At 34.4% G+C, this 16678-nt stretch overlaps 1 protein-coding gene across 2 annotated transcripts in view; it reads right to left on the reverse strand.

The window, feature by feature from the left end:
- LOC132558845 (twitchin-like) overlaps positions 1-16678 on the reverse strand; it is a 39926-nt gene that overhangs the window by 15570 nt on the left and 7678 nt on the right. The window contains exons 2-12 of one of the 2 annotated variants that reach the window (XM_060223458.1): positions 11457-11597; positions 10972-11082; positions 10383-10619; positions 7752-7911; positions 4974-5149; positions 4323-4783; positions 3675-3862; positions 2249-2389; positions 1527-1702; positions 1016-1096; positions 345-656 (exon numbers count right to left, since the gene is read on the reverse strand). In XM_060223458.1, coding sequence (XP_060079441.1) covers positions 345-656; positions 1016-1096; positions 1527-1702; positions 2249-2389; positions 3675-3862; positions 4323-4783; positions 4974-5149; positions 7752-7911; positions 10383-10619; positions 10972-11082; positions 11457-11571 — 2158 coding nt within the window. In that variant the 5' untranslated portion in view covers positions 11572-11597. Of the gene's footprint in view, positions 1-344; positions 657-1015; positions 1097-1526; positions 1703-2248; positions 2390-3674; positions 3863-4322; positions 4784-4973; positions 5150-7751; positions 7912-10382; positions 10620-10971; positions 11083-11456; positions 11598-16678 lie in introns of those variants that run through there. The other variant, XM_060223459.1, reaches the window with a different exon arrangement.

Consider the following 16678-nt stretch of genomic DNA (forward strand, 5'->3'; position numbering starts at 1 on the left):
GTTGACCTTTGACCTTGAGATAAAACTTGCAGTGACTTAATTTTGAAGAACTGTACAATATTTGTGGATAGTTGCATTTATATAACGGGTTTCATAAAGATATCTAACACTTACAAGAAAGCGATACAAGAATAAAAAGTCAGCAGTAATACATTACTTTTGTCTTTGAAGTAAAGACTACAGTTATGTTTCGAGTTTCATTAAGACATATTTAACGTATTAAAAGTTATGTCTTGGACAACAAAATATTTAGACCCAATAGCTTACAGTCAAAATAGTTCTACAGAAAATAGTTCCCTTACAAAGCAATGGATCCCCCTAAAATTGTGGAAGTATTTTTATACCAATTTTGATGCGCTCCAGTCTAGCGGGTTGTGTTGGTTCACTCTGACCGAACTGGTTCTCTGCACGAACACGGAACGCATACTCCTTTTCTGGGTTTAAGTTCTTGGCCATATATGTGTTGCTATGGATACCATCTCCGATTGTCCTCCAATCTGCATTTGGCAGGGCCTTCGACTCAACGATGTATCGAATGTTACGTGCATCTTTTGGTAGGCCTGATGTTGGAGCCGGAGCCCATGAAAGGCGCACCGTATCTGGCCTTGTGCTCTTCATTGTAGGTTCATCTCGTGACATGGTTGGTGCACGGGTGGCTACACAAACATAAAATTTATACATTAAACAAGTCAGGGAGAGACTGTTATATAATGACATCATCAAATGGTGTAAGAATCTTTAAAGGAATTCATCAGTCTATTACATGTAATAATAAGATTTAAGGAACTTTAGCCACAAATTATTTCATGTTATTCTGCATTATATTTAAATCAGTTTCCACAATCATGGTCACAACTATGTTTAGTTTGCACTTTATTCTTCAACTACAGACAAACCATGTTTTCATGTAATTTGCGGTTGATCAAAATTTCATGTGTTAATTCTTTTCTTATCTTTCTAAATTTGTAATCAACACAGAAATTGTACTTTTTTTGACTCATATGTCTATACATACAGTCTAACATATCTTCCCGGGAAAGTCGTCTACCCTTCGTCGTTTTTGATGGGAAATCACGCTCCATAGATTCTTTTGGCTCTACAAACAATGAAGTATAACATACAATGTTGTGTAAAAAAAAACTTCCTTCAGAAGATAAATGTTTTTTTGGCAATACTTTTATTATTTTCCTGAAATTTAATCCTCATGTCTTCAACAATACATGTACGTAACAGATATGAGTTTGAATTAGTTTCCTGGCAGAACAACATTCTTTAGATTGACAGCAGTATCCCTAGACTGATATATAGAACCTTTGTCATCTAGATATCTGCCTTTTCTGTACAAGAATATACCTTTTTCAATTTTCTTAAAGCAGATTTCAGTACATTGAAATATGAATCTAGAATAGAATTTCATTTTAGAATTTTTCAATGTCATTAACTATCACATTAAACAACAAGAGAAAAGCTATGAACAGTATCATATTGTTAGCTATAGTAAGGAATTCACTAAACATGATACGTACTGCCGATGCGGAGACTGGCGTTGGTGGAGATTTCGCCAGCAGGATTGGTAAGGGTACAGGTGTAAATACCCTCATCACCAGCACTCACATCATACACCTGAAGGCCACAGTTACCCGCCGAGTCTTGTGACATCCAGTACTTCTTACCTTGGGATATAGGGACGCCGTTCTTAAACCTGTAGACACGAGTGTGAGAATAAGATCCAAACATGTACGATAATGTATGCTGGAGACATAACCGTGGAAAGTACTCCATTTTCTGGATGTGTAAAATTATGACTGTACCGTCACTTACTAAATTTTATTGGTGCAGAAAAGAAAATGGATTATCTTAACTAAGTTTAAGTAGTATTTATTTCTTCATATCTTTTTTATCTACTATTTATTTATTAATCTATTTATTTATAAACTTATCTTATTTCAGTAGAAACTGTTTATAATAAAGCATTATCTATTTTCTAAGAGTCAACAAGGCTGATATCAGTCAACTGGTGTTAGGGCTCATTATAAGGAAATAAAATATAATTGGTTTATAATTTTACCAAAAAGCAATATATATATGGAAGGGTTTATTGCCACAGAGATACAGTATTTCCATTAACAACTATTATCTGGGATTTGTATAGATTGTTCAAAGCCAGAAATCTTTAAAGACAGACAAAACAAGTTCAGCATTAGTGGATTGCCACATTCATGTTCATGTAACCAATGACAAAGCTTACCACTGGACAGTGGGTTCTGGGATTCCCATGATGCGACATTCAAACTTGGCAGATTGACCACTGGGCATTGTCACATCCTCCATCTTCTTCAGGAACGTAGGTGCACATCCATACCGTGCATCAAAGTCCTTCTGTGTGAAACTGTTCAAAGGGAGACAATTCATCATATAACACTTTATAGAGACGATAAAATCTGTTCAAAGGAAGACAATTCATTATATAACACTTTATAGATAGAGAGGATAAAATCTGTTCAAAGGGAGACAATTCATCATATAACACTTTATAGATAGAGCGGATAAAAACTATTCTTCCAATCAATTGGATTAAACGTAACAAATCTCATATGTTGACCAATTAATATTTCTCTATAACCATATATAGCCAGTCAGATTCACTGGCTTCTCAAAGTAGTAACACAATGGGCAATAACTCTTTCATAAAGGGTGATAAAAAACTGAATCTTTGTAACTTTCTTTTAAAAAGCCATTCACCAAATTTCAGCTTATTATCTGTAGGCATGAAGAACAAATATTTCCGAGGGATCTTGATGTCTACCATTGTTTAATGGTTCATTGTTCTTTAAAAGTTGGATCTTTTTCCTTCTTTTCTCTCAATTGCTCTTGATTATATGAAAATTGAGAATTCCTCTCAAGAAAAAGCAATTATAATCTTAAAGTGTCAACTGATGTTGCTTGTAAATATTTTGTGTCTCTGACAGTACCAAAATGAAATGGGGAAACAAGGGACCAAGATACACCTACATGTCAAATTTGAGACAGATCCATCCAGTACTTCTCAAGAAATAATGAAAATAGCTCTCAAAATCAAAATCAGTGATTGGCGTCTGTTGGTCATTTGTTTTCCAGATGAGATTGAAATTAAACAAAGGCGAACCTAAATGTGAAACTTGAGATAGATCAATCCAGTGCATCTACTGAAATAGCGATAACAACATGATCAAAATCCAAGATGGCTCCCTGTTGGCCATATTGTTTTTCTGATCAAACTCAAAATTAAAAAGGCACAACTAGCGACCAGTCTTTCTCAAGAAATAGTGATAACAAATTTTCATAGTCATAATCCAAAATGGCCACCTTACGGTCATTTTATTTTTCTAATCAGTCCCAAAATTGTGATCAATCCTGCTGACAAAAACCAATAGGCCCCATTCTTTCCAGTTTCTATTGCAGGGATTAACGTATGACACATCACTGTTTCTGTATCAAGTGTATCTTTGGGGATTAGTGTACATTGATAAATCTATCTAACCTGACACCCAGTAGGATTCTAACACGATGTCAGATAAGAAACGAAGTCAAAATAAAATTTATTTTCTAGTTTTAATTACTGTATACCTGTATACTGATATGACTCGGTAACAGATCACAAATGCCTCTGTGTTATGTTGATCTATAAAATGTACCTTGGTTCCTCGGCTGGCTCTAACTGTATACGTGATTCCTTAACCAACAGATTACAGCTACAGTACACCTCGCCCTCAGAGTTTGCAGCTTTGCATGTGAATTTCCCATCATCCTCCAGGCGAACATCACTGATAGTGAGGCGATACACGTCCCCCTCGTGGCTCTTCCGTATCCTTCTATGACTTCCCTAAGTGGAAAAAATCCAGCTGTTCATTAAAATATGTCTGTTTGGTTGTACTTGGATTTCACACTGTCATGCTCCTCCATGGACAACAACATAAGGCCAATACTTCTTAAAAAATCATTGAAGTTAAAAATTGTTCTTTTTAGTTAAAAGGTTGTTGTTCATACAAACTATATTTAATAATATTTGTAAACTATCCAGTGTTTGGCTTGAAGATTGAAACAGTAAAAATTCTGACAGATTCCTATTTGAAATTCAATAAACTTTTACATGCAGGGACTACGATTTTTGACAAGATCATCGTCAAATTTATCAGGTGCATCAGTTACCTATTTCATGATATTTTATGCTTAAATTTCTGAATATAAATTTTATTTAAAAATCATGTTCATCTAATTCTTAGAAACATACACCTATACAGCTAACAATTGACTTTAAAGGGTATAATAAAATATGTGTGTACCGAAATTGGCTTGTGGTTGTATTGCCATGTGATCTTGGGTTTCGGCTCTCCAACAACAACAACTTCAAACTCGAAGTCCTCGTTTGTCTTGGCTGTGACGTCACACAGTTTCTTAAGGAACTTAGGCAGCATTGGCACACCTTTGATTTTTTTGTCAATGATGGTGATTCCGGCAGAACAACTTGCCTCTCCGAGTCCATTCTTTAGAAGGCAGGCATACTTTCCAGCATGGTTTTTGCTGACTTCTTTGATTTTTAGGCTACAGAAATTACTTTGGTTAACTATGGCAATTTCTGCAGTGGGAATCACCTCAATGTTGTCGTGCAACCATTGGACACTTGGCTGAGGTTTCCCGGCAATCATACACTGTAGGTCACAGGGTACTCCCTCGGTAACAGTCTGGTCGTAAAATTTGGTCAAAAACTTGGGGGCCATATCATCATCCAGATTGTCGTGTAGTGCTGTAATTAATGAAATACTGTGTATAGAATAATAATGTATGAAAATGTAGTATTATAAAGAGGCAAAGAGATTCAGTCTCAATTTTAACTAGCTTCTGGAACTTGACTGTTATACCTTGGTCAGAGTTTGGATATGAATTCTGTGTGAACATGATAATATTAGATATACAAGTAACACACATGGACTTACCAAGTACATTGAGATAGGCCTCTGTCATGGCTTCTCCGTACTTGTTGTGGGCCCAGCATGTGTAACGACCTTCATCATCGGTCTCCACCGCCTGGATCAGCAGTGAGTAGATCTCATCATTAAAGTTCAGGAGTTTGAATCGCTCACCAGATGTCAGCACCTTTCCATCCTTCATCCTGTTGTTAAAATATTTCAACTTCAAAATAATATGACAAGATTAATGAATCATTTTAATACACAAAATGTGAGATCTGAAATAAGCCTTATTATAATATAAACTTTATTTATTTTACAACAATTGTGAAATAACTTATAATCACTCTTGTAGGCCCAGATGTAGGTGCGAGAGGAGTCTTATTGTGGGAGCAGATCAAAGTACCCAGGGAAAATCCAGGTGACCTCTTACCTTTTCACATCCATTCCAGGAATTGAGCCCCATATTGTTAGGTGAAAGGTGAGTACATTACCACTGTTCCGCCCAACCACCCTTAAATAAGCTTTTGTAACGTTTTACTTTAAATGTCCATATTTCAACGGTTATCTTATTTTAACTCTTTCCACTACATAATATCAATACTGTAATTGCAGTATGTTGTTTAAGTAACAACCATTAAGGATGCAGGAATTCAGAATGGTACTTATTAACCAAGAAGTAATAATGCACTGAAATTTCATTCACCAAATTTAAACAAACAGAGCTCAAGCTTTTTTAATCCTCTAAGATATAAGTCTTCAAAATAAAATATTATTATATTTTATAAACAGTAATGAGTGTCCTTGAAAAATTTAATTCACTCAAGGAGTTCAATAACTTGGTCTGATTCCATCTTTTTTAATGCAGAGTTATCTGCTCTTGTGAGTATTTATTGATACATCACTTCATTGTGAAAGAATAATATTATCAGTTTGTGATGTAATTGTCTCAAGCAAAACTAATGACATAACTATCAATACCTGCTGACAAGAGCAGATAACTCTTCATTATGAAAAGATGGAATGGTCCTGTGTTTATTATGAACAACTTCCTAAAGCGTTCAGTAAATTTCATATTAGTGACACAAGTAAAATGCTTATTTTCATCAAATTACTTCTGGTACAATGTTTTCAATGACAAAACATTTATGAATACAAAATAGTACTTAAATTGATTTGCTATGAGGAAGTCAAATTTCAATTAGGATACTTAATGTACATTTTGTTCCCAAAACATGTCACATGATTTATGACATGGTTGCATGAAATTTAATTTTCAAAAATTCAATATTCCTGACAAATTTTAACATGCATGTATACAGCTATAGAGGAAAAAGTCTATTGAAGAAAGAAGGAATGGCAACAGACCACATCCTGTGACAGTGTGATGGAAATCTCACAGAACAAAGGGGAGGAATCATAATACAACACTGTCCACATACAGTAGGCACACGTAAAACTGATACAGACATGGGTCACAAGTTCAATGGAGGAAATATGTTTGAAAATATTTCACAAATAAATATTCTGTGAAGCTGTCTTTGTTGTCACCAAGCATCATCCTCATTCCTGTAACTCGTCTTTTCTGAACCTCACCTATCATAAGGGTTCTGAAGACTCATCCTTCCTTACTGTCTCACACTCCATCATTCCAAACTTCAGTTATAGAAACAGTTTACGACAATTTTCAATAAACTGAGATAAAACTGCTATAACAAGTGCAGTTTGAGGATTTTACAAGGCCTGTTTATGTACATTTGCCTCTGTGGAAGACAGTTTATATTTCATGTCTACTTGCTCTCACTGAATTCCCTGTCCACCTCTCACTTTCTACTTCAAAACAATAAGTTAAAGACAATAAGACATTAAACATTTCAAGTCTAGAAATTCCCCTGACCAAATAAACCCTAGTTGAGCTATGCTGACTCTAAATGTATCAAAACACCTACTGACATCCAATCAACAGTATCAGTTCTAGGCAAGGTTCATCTCTAACTTCACCCAAACAACCGTAACTCACCCCACCTACCAGACAATATCAGGTTTAGGACAGGTTCATCTCTATCTTCACCCAAACAATCGTAACTCACCCGAACTACTGAAACCAGATAATATCAGTTCTAGGCAAGGTCCATCTCTAACTTCACCCAAACAACCCTTACTCACCCCACCTACCAGACAATATCAGGTTTAGGCAAGGTTCATCTCTAACTTCACCCAAACAACCGTAACTCACCCCACCTACCAGACAATATCAGGTTTAGGACAGGTTCATCTCTATCTTCACCCAAACAATCGTAACTCACCCGAACTACTGAAACCAGATAATATCAGTTCTAGGCAAGGTCCATCTCTAACTTCACCCAAACAACCCTTACTCACCCCACCTACCAGACAATGTCAATTCTAGGCAAGGTTCATCTCTAACTTCACCCAAACAACCGTAACTCACCCCACCTACCAGACAATATCAGTTCTAGGCAAGGTTCATCTCTAACTTCACCCAAACAACCGTAACTCACCCCACCTACCAGATAATATCAGTTTTAGGCAAGGTTCATCTCTAACTTCACCCAAACAACCGTAACTCACCCCAGCTACAAGACAATATCAGTTCTAGGCAAGGTTCATCTCTAACTTCACCCAAACAACCGTAACTCACCCCACCTACCAGACAATATCAGTTCTAGGCAAGGTTCATCTCTGACTTCACCCAAACAACCGTAACTCACCCGAACTACTGAAACCAGATAATATCAGGTCCACCTCTTACTCAATCCAAACATCCTACCTCACCCCACCTACCAGATAATATCAGGTTTAGGATAGGCCACCACTCGGCAGTCAAATCGTGCTAATCTGCCCTCTTCCACTTGGCAGCTCTTCATCTGGAAGAAGTAGGCAGGCGTGCGGAACTCATTGTCAGGAATGCCCTCACGGTACTTCAAGAGGTCTGAGGGTTGGGCTAGAAACCAAAGGGAAGGCAACATGCATAATGATTACATTTGTCTCAAAGAAGGATGAATGTTCCAGGGAAAGGCAACAAATCACATTATAATTTAACACTCCATTTACTACTTATAGAATTTCATCTCTTTAGGATTTTCAAGCAAATTCATTCCATGTTTTCAAGGATGTACATAATATTAAATATGATTTCTAAGGAATTAGTTAAAATAATGATTTAAGCACTACATTGTTTGCATGTGCCTGTAAAATTTCATTTCTCAAACCTAAATCATTTTTTGGAAATATTACCTGTAAAATTATTATTCTAAAATATATCTTGCTACAAAAATATTGTAATGTTTCTTATTTTTTTTTTGTCTTTTAATGAATGTAATTTCTGTATATTTGGCAATACAGTGTATCAATATGGTAAGTTTTATCTGAAGTTTCCTGTCCAGATGTAACACTTTTTTCACCAATTTGCAGCTTTTTATGATATTAATGATAATAATACTAATTGGCGTTAATTATTCTTGACAACATATTAATCAATAAGCTCATCTTACATATAGTCAACTCTTTCACCATTCAGTTAAAATTTCTTACACATCTGCACTTACAATCAAATTTTTCAATAGGCATTTTACGAAATGCCAAATTAAGAAAGTGTTTCTTTCTTACTTAATTATGTGACACATAAAGGGATACGTAACAACAATTAAAACGACATTTCTGGACATGATAGGATGATTAATAACATGCCTTTGAAATACATGTAAATTTATGAATTAATTGAAATACATGTAAATTTATGAATTTAAAGTTTTATTTATTTAACATTGATGACTCTAAGTGTTTACTTCATGCTTGACTGGAACAGAGTAACGACACGTAACAAATATTTATATATTGTGTGACATGATACAGAGGGCTCCACTGGAATCATGTACATTCATTTTAATTAATAAAGTATCAAAAATAAAAACAAAAAGACAATAAGACAACTTTCCAGATGTAGTATTTTCAAAATAAAAATTTGGTTTCTTGCTCGATAACTTTGCAGGAGGAATATTTACTTAAAATGTTAGTTAATCACTCAAATATACATGAATCAAGTTTGACCTTGAACCGTAATAGCTAAGACATGAATCAAATTTGACCTTGAATTATAACTAGCTAAGACATGAGAATTTCATTGATATAAATGATTCCATTGTTGTACAATATATTACATTGTTTTGGTATTGTTTATGTCAGTTGTATCAGGGGAGGTAACTCATATATACATAATCTGTAATTAAGTACATGAACGGTTAAGGTTTTGATGGTCACACTCTACGTACCCAGACGCAAAACTTCTGCATTCACAGAGTTTGGAAAAAGAAAATTGGAAAATGTTGTGCTGCATTCTTAAGGAACATTCAGTTCAGTGGGGGTTTCATTTCATTTTGACAGGCTTTTTTTTCAAATTCTCAGGTTCAGTTGGTTTCCAATTCTTATGATCAATATAAGTGTAGGACGTTATGTTCATGTTTATATTGTGTACAATAAAATACCAAATATTAATGGCTTCTCAAAAATTGGATGATTACAAATAATTGCATTAAAATTGTCTTTTATTTTTCAACTTTTACCAATCTGAAGTTCTTACTATTTGAATCCATCAGACAATTTCAATTATGCATTTCTTGTTTTTTGCCTTTTGAAGCAACCACAAAATTTGCTTAAATGCATCAATGCTTATAATTTCCCCATTTTCATTAAATTCAAACAAAATTTTTCATTGCATAAGAGCTTACCTTGCATTTACACTCATTGTAGGTCAACACAATTGTTCTTTTTACCAAACAAATGAGATAAAATTGTTGGGAACTAAAGATGTTTTGAGCAGAATGAGCTTAGTTTAATTAATATTGATATATCGTATAATGCACTTCAGGGTCTAACTTTTAAAAATGAAGTCACTAATGATATAGAAGTTTTAATGAAAAGAAGAGCTTCAAGAAATGATTTTTAACTTTAAAAGTAACTGTCAACAGACCAAAACCACAAAATAAATGTTGACATGTCAGCAAAATATAACAAAGGAAGATTTACACAAAAGAATCAGATCCAGAAAAGTAAGCATCTTCTGCTTTTTTTAGTGTAAATGTTTACAATAAACAATTTTATATATACAAGTTATTCATGGTTTTAATATTATTGGTTTTTTGAACAGATAAATATCTCTTCAATTAAAGCCAAAATCATTAAATACAGTGATTCCTGTCATACAAAATATATTATAGTATTCTATAAACTTGAAAGTCTACCTCTACTGGTTTACCTGACAAAAAGGACACGACAATTAAACATAGAACAATGTTTGATAGAAGACTGATGTCACCACTATGTCAAACACTGAAATGTCTCATATACCTGTCAATTTGAAGATTGGTGTCTGAATGACATCTTAAATACTTATTTAATCTACATTGAATTACTCACCGTCTCCAACATAGAGTTCTGCGGTGCTGATGGTCGATCCATTAACATTCATTGCTCGGGCTGTGTAAACTGCTGTGTCATCTGCACGAGCTCTTGGAAACTCTAGGATATTGCTGTCCCCATCGACAATGACACGACATCTGTCAGTGGCCATAAGTGGACGGTTGTTTTTGAGCCATAACACTTTGGGTGGCGGTATTCCAGCAACAACACATTCCATCTGAGCAGAGGCTCCCTCTGGTGGCGAAAAATATATCAATGGTAACAAGTGGACTAAAGGTAACACTAATGAAACAGTAAGTCAAGTCATATATTTAATATCTAAATTTCAATTAAAGAAAAGGTCAAAATAACTGGTACCTGTGCTTTCTTTTAACGAAAAGAGGGTATTCTTATCAACAAAACTGTAATATTTTAGTAAAAAGCTTATCCATTCTAGTTAAAGTGTTCAAAGTTAGAATGGAAAACAGTGGGCGAATAGTGCAAATCTAGGGTGAGACAATCTGATTAATTTTTATAATCACTATTAATAGGTTAACATGGTTGAACTTTTAATCTTGTGTTATGGACAAAAACAAAGCCCACAAACCTTCAACAACTGTTTTCTCAAGTTTCATCTGGAACACTGGACGAGATGTTCCATCATCAAATTCTGGCTGAACGCATACCGCCTCCGTACTTGTGTCCAAAATGTTAAAATCTGAAACCAACAAGTGCTTTTTAGTAACTGTTAATAATATGACACCATTTTGATTAACACACATTATATTACAAATGTAACTAACAGTAATTGGAGGAGATGGAGCATAGATATCTTTCTATACCCTGGTCTTAGTAAGGAATATTTTGTACAAATAAACGTATATTTCCAAGAATAAAAATTTCTGATGATGATGAAGCCAAAAATATTGTTTGAAGACAAAATATCACAACTCTATTAGATTAATATTCACTTGGTATAGGTCATACATAACTTTTAATGAATGTTTCTTTTATATTCTGAATGTATGTTTTGCAATATGAATTTCTGATATCATCCAACAAATACGATTTATTGGAGTTATCTGCCCCTACCATCAAACTGGCCATCTGATTCCACATCCTCGGCCCGTACAACTTTAGTACCCTTCCTTGGTGTGGAGCTAACCACTTTGTGTTTAGAAGTCTTGATTTTTCTTCGTTCTGGCATTTTGAATTTGGCTGTATTCTCCACACCTACAAAAACACCACATAAGAACAGATGTTAAGTATTGCAACAATAATGTAACTATGACAACTCAGTAGGTTTACCTTCACATTGTTAACCAGGGTTACAGTTACAGTTACACCAAGGAGTGTGAATTAACACTCCCTACCTGTAGTGTTTAGGGTTTCTCGAGATGTCGAGAAACAGGTCATTATGTCTTGTTGGGGTTGTGTCCTTGACCTAAACAGTTACACTAATTGCTCTCGATGGCATGTGATGGGCCTTCAGTATATTGTTCAGTGCGGAAGCCACCAGCAGAAATGCAACAACGATACAATGTCTTCTAATTAACTTTCTCATCTTTCTTTCAGCATTTTCGCTCATACATCCTTTTTCACTTTTTTCTGAAATTGTTATTAGCCCTTTGCAGTGTAACAGCCTTTTTCTTCATTTCTTAAGCCAATTTTGAACCCTACAAATTCATTCATAATGGAAATATTTGATGACCCTAATAATATTTTATGAATTCCTTGATATGTAATATCAACCCTCTTTAAAGTGCTAGAAGAATGCAAAGAAATAAAAAGAAGCAGTACAGAATGGATTGACAAAGAGTAACACAGAATACTATATCTTTGTACCATGTCTAGGAGACATACATTAATGTATCAAAATGAATACAAATATGGAAACAGATAAAGGAGTCACCATTACACCAGGAAAAATAGTTCTTTGTCATGTTTTCACGATAAAGCACACCATGTTTAAAGGAGATGGGTTGAAAACTGAGTGAAAAAATTATGACCAAGATTTAAATACCAAAACCCCAAAATGGGCAATAACTCTTCCAAATATTGTTGAATCAAAATACTGGTCATGGAAAGACAATCAGATAGTATAGGTATAAATTTGACCATGTTTCAAAGAAATTGGCTAAAAGGTGATGAAGATCTTAGATATCTGAGAAAATGATAAAATGCTCAAAAAGGGCAATATCTTCTATAAAAATTGTTTAATCAAACTCACACAAAAACACAATTTCATGTCCAGGCTATAGAGCCAATTTAGACAGGAAGAAATGGGTTATAAACTGTTAGGAAAGATCTTCAGATACATTAATGGTTACAAAACACATACAAATGGGCAGACAACACAAAAACCATTACATGTCTCCTCAAATTTTGTTTTAAAAATTATATATCTGCTAGAATATAAAAAATAACTTTTACACATATGTCGACCTTTCCTGATGTGAAAGGACAAAACCATGTGTGCTTTGGCTGCAGTCCCATCTTTTGATAGGGATTCCAGCCTCCGAAACATTTGTACTGTACATATCCTGAAACTTTGTAACCAAATGTTTTCCCAGTGAGCAAAGTCAAACAACAAGGAGATAGGTATCTGCTAATTGGGATACAGAACCCTACAGATCAGGTTATATAGCTGTTTATACCAGGAGCTGAAAATCTCAACACATTTCTGATCTTGGTCCCAACATACATTGTATTGACTAGACTTGGCAGAGGTAGCACCAACATATAAACAAGCATTAGCAGTGAAGGTCTATAAAGATTTTAATGTTTTCTACAGTAAGTCCAGGGGGCTAAAACATAGTTTCTTAATCAAAATTCTGGCAATGGGCTTATTAGAGGAAACTCAAAATTTAGGTAGTGGGCTTATTACAGAGTACTAAAAATTTGGGCAGTGGGCTAATTACAGAATACTAAAAATCTGGGCATTGGGCTTATTACAGGATATTGAAAATCTGGGCAGTGGGCTTATTACAGGATATTAAAAATCTGGGCTGTGGGCTTATTACATATTACTCAAAATTAGGGCAGTGGGCTTATTACAGAGTACTCAATAAAAATCTGGGCAGTGGGCTTATTACAGAGTACTCAAAATCTGGGCATTGGGCTTATTACAGGATATTAAAAATCTGGGCTGTGGGCTTATTACATATTACTCAAAAATAGGGCAGTGGGCTTATTACAGAGTACTCAATAAAAATCTGGGCAGTGGGCTTATTACAGAGTACTCAAAATCTGGACAGTGGGCTTATTACAGGATATTAGAAATCTGGACAGCAGGCTTATTACAGAGTACTCAAAATCTGGGCAGCGGGCTTATTACAGAGTACTCAAAATCTGGGCAGTGGGCTTATTACAGGATACTGTATGAATGGTGAAAATCCAAGATTCTATTTCATCTTCTTTCATTAACCTTCACAAACATTAATGATAATTTGGTGAACTTTCAATTTTATTTGCAGTCTTTTTTTTAACTATACAGCTTTACAGCAGAAAATTTGTTTATTTTCATCACAGTGATAATGTTTGACGAGGTATACAGTGTTAATTAATTAGTACATGTATAAGTACATTCACAAAATAACAACATATATTATCTATGAACCCTCTGATTGGACAGGACATGTGACCAATGATACTGTGTAGAATCACTTCGCAGCGGTGCTGTCACCTTGTTTTTCTGTATTTCTGGCAGCCCCAATGTTTGTATCAGTGTTTTCACCTGGCAAATTTCCCATCTAATTCCTACATCAAATAACACTATGTGTGTTAACGCCCAAATGTCCGCAATTTGTACAAACACCTACGTGACATTAAACGTGTATAGAATCGATCGACAACTACATGTATAATGCCAGGTAAAGGTCAAGGTCATATTTTCTTAAAGGGAAGGTCAAACAGTAAAAATATTGTTGTATGAATCAGATCCATGTCCTCATTCCATGGTTGTGAGTCAAGGTCATGAACAAGGTAGCGAAGGTCAAAGATGTTTTTAAATTTTCTCTCATTATAACTAAAAAATTTAGAATTTTGCCTTAAGTTCATTTACGAGCATCCTTTTATTCTGTATATAAATCCACACCCACACCATATCATACTTCATAAACATTTAAGTCAGTATCACATAACTTTGAATATATAACATCTCATTAATTTACTTATCACTTCATGGTTTGTAGACAGCAACTGTAAAACCAATTATTCCAGTTCCAGTGGATAACTAACTACCAAAGCAGTTATGTCACAATGCCGCTGTTTAGCAGTCATTTCCCAATAAACTGAATATTTTCTCTATTTCTGTACGATGTTGATGTTATTCTGCCAAATCATTTAAAGATGTTGACAGCATAGCACAAGAATTCCTTCTCAAAACATCTCAGAAATGACAAATAAATCTGTGGTACATGTATATTAATTTTTTATCATGCATTGAACACAGAAGGCCAAAATACAAAGTCTTCTACCCAGGAGATGGGCTTAATGAGGAAAATGTTATAGGATTGCTCTGTAACTGTACTAAACAGCAATAAGAGATAAAGGAAGGCTTATTACAATGTAAGCAAGGGTACTTTGTTTGTGCTATCTTATTTTGAGAAGTTTAACTCATTTTATTCTAAAGCACTGCACATTGTGAGGTATATATGCTTGTATGTTAGATGTAATATGAGATATACGTGTCTGATACTGTTTAGAGAATGACTTACATAGTACATAGGCTATCTGTCTGGGTTCTAATAAATACCAGAATCTGTAGTACAATGTAGTTCAGCTATCACGTTTAATGAGTGTGCATGGTCTGCAGTGACTGAGTCAAATTTACTTATACCTAAATTTACTTGTAATCGTGTACAATTAATTACCATTCAGTAAAGAAATTGGTTTTGCTGAATTCTTGTGAACCGCTGTCATTAAATGTTGATTTTGAAAACAAATGGATTTTAGATTTTAAATTTTGAAGGCCAAAGTAAGAGTTCCAAATCAGCAATGTATACATGTATATATATCCTATCTAGACTCCTTTCTCTATAAGGTTACAATCATCGTTTGCGGATCTATACTACAAGACGTTAAATTGACCAAAGTGTTATAAAACATTATACCAGTACGTAAGTCAATCTATCAGATCGATGAACATCTACAAGATACAATTTTTATTGGTATAATTTTCTATTGTTCTAAGACTCATCATAAAATAACAAGGATGAAAGAGAATATGCTATTCATTAAATATAGTAACTTCCAATTATATACGACTTTGATATGTTAATAAGTGTTGGATTTAAACAGTATTTATACCAAATTCCTGTCAATCTGTGTCTGATTTTGATAAAAACGATTGTAAACAGCACTCAACAGATGTTAACACTAACTGTATCCGTACAACAAGAAAACCAACAAATGTCTACCTCACAAAAAATCAGTATCTGATAACCACCGTGAAGCTATCTGTTTGCCCGTCAAAACTATAACTGTCTTTGTACATAAAATTTAAATTCTTTACATAACCATCACCTACCAGTAAATACACAAACACTTCACCGCCTACATTTCCATCCACAACAAATTTTAAAAATCTTAAAAGTCTAAAATCTGGCATCCATAGTCACTAAAGTAACAGCCAATTACTAAATTGTTCAAAGTATGGTCAGGTTAATAAATCGTTCCGAGAAAGCTAAAATTCAATATCTTTCTAAATCTACAATATTTACAAACTCCCCATTCCCTTTCTAGCTCCAAAATGATCATATCAAAAATTTTTTACAAATTTGAGAAGCAAAAAAAAATCTTTTCTAAAGAATATCCCAAACTTTAGAATAAACTTCATAATTATGTTAAGTTCTTCATACGGTCTCTGAACTCCTCTTGAAGAGGGGTATATATGAAGTGGGCTGTACTTGTGTTACCAGTATATGAGGTGCATTTGAGGTTTTGGTATTACGTAACAGCTGTTGGCCGTTTCTTGTCAGTCTGATAGACATTTCTGTAAGTTTCACAGGTGGATGTTGTCTATCTTTATCAGAAAACTCTTTTAATTAAATTCCAAGGAACATTTTTTTACTTTCTGCCATCGTTTTGATCATGGAACAAAGGTTACATAATGATATTTTTATCATTTAATACATGATTTTATGAATACTTTAATGCGGAGTTGCGTTGTTTTATTCACTTGTGCTTTTAAAATGGCAGAGACTACTTATATAAAGTTTATCATATCTACTGAACTGTGCCATTAATTAATATATCTATGGTGTTTCTACCTTGGTGTGGTTACAACACACAGCAGACCTCCATATTGTTTG

Source organism: Ylistrum balloti, unplaced genomic scaffold (assembly GCF_031769215.1).
Source record: "Ylistrum balloti isolate Yb309-2 unplaced genomic scaffold, AGI_CSIRO_Ybal_v1 Utg370830, whole genome shotgun sequence".
NCBI lineage: Eukaryota > Metazoa > Mollusca > Bivalvia > Pectinida > Pectinidae > Ylistrum > Ylistrum balloti.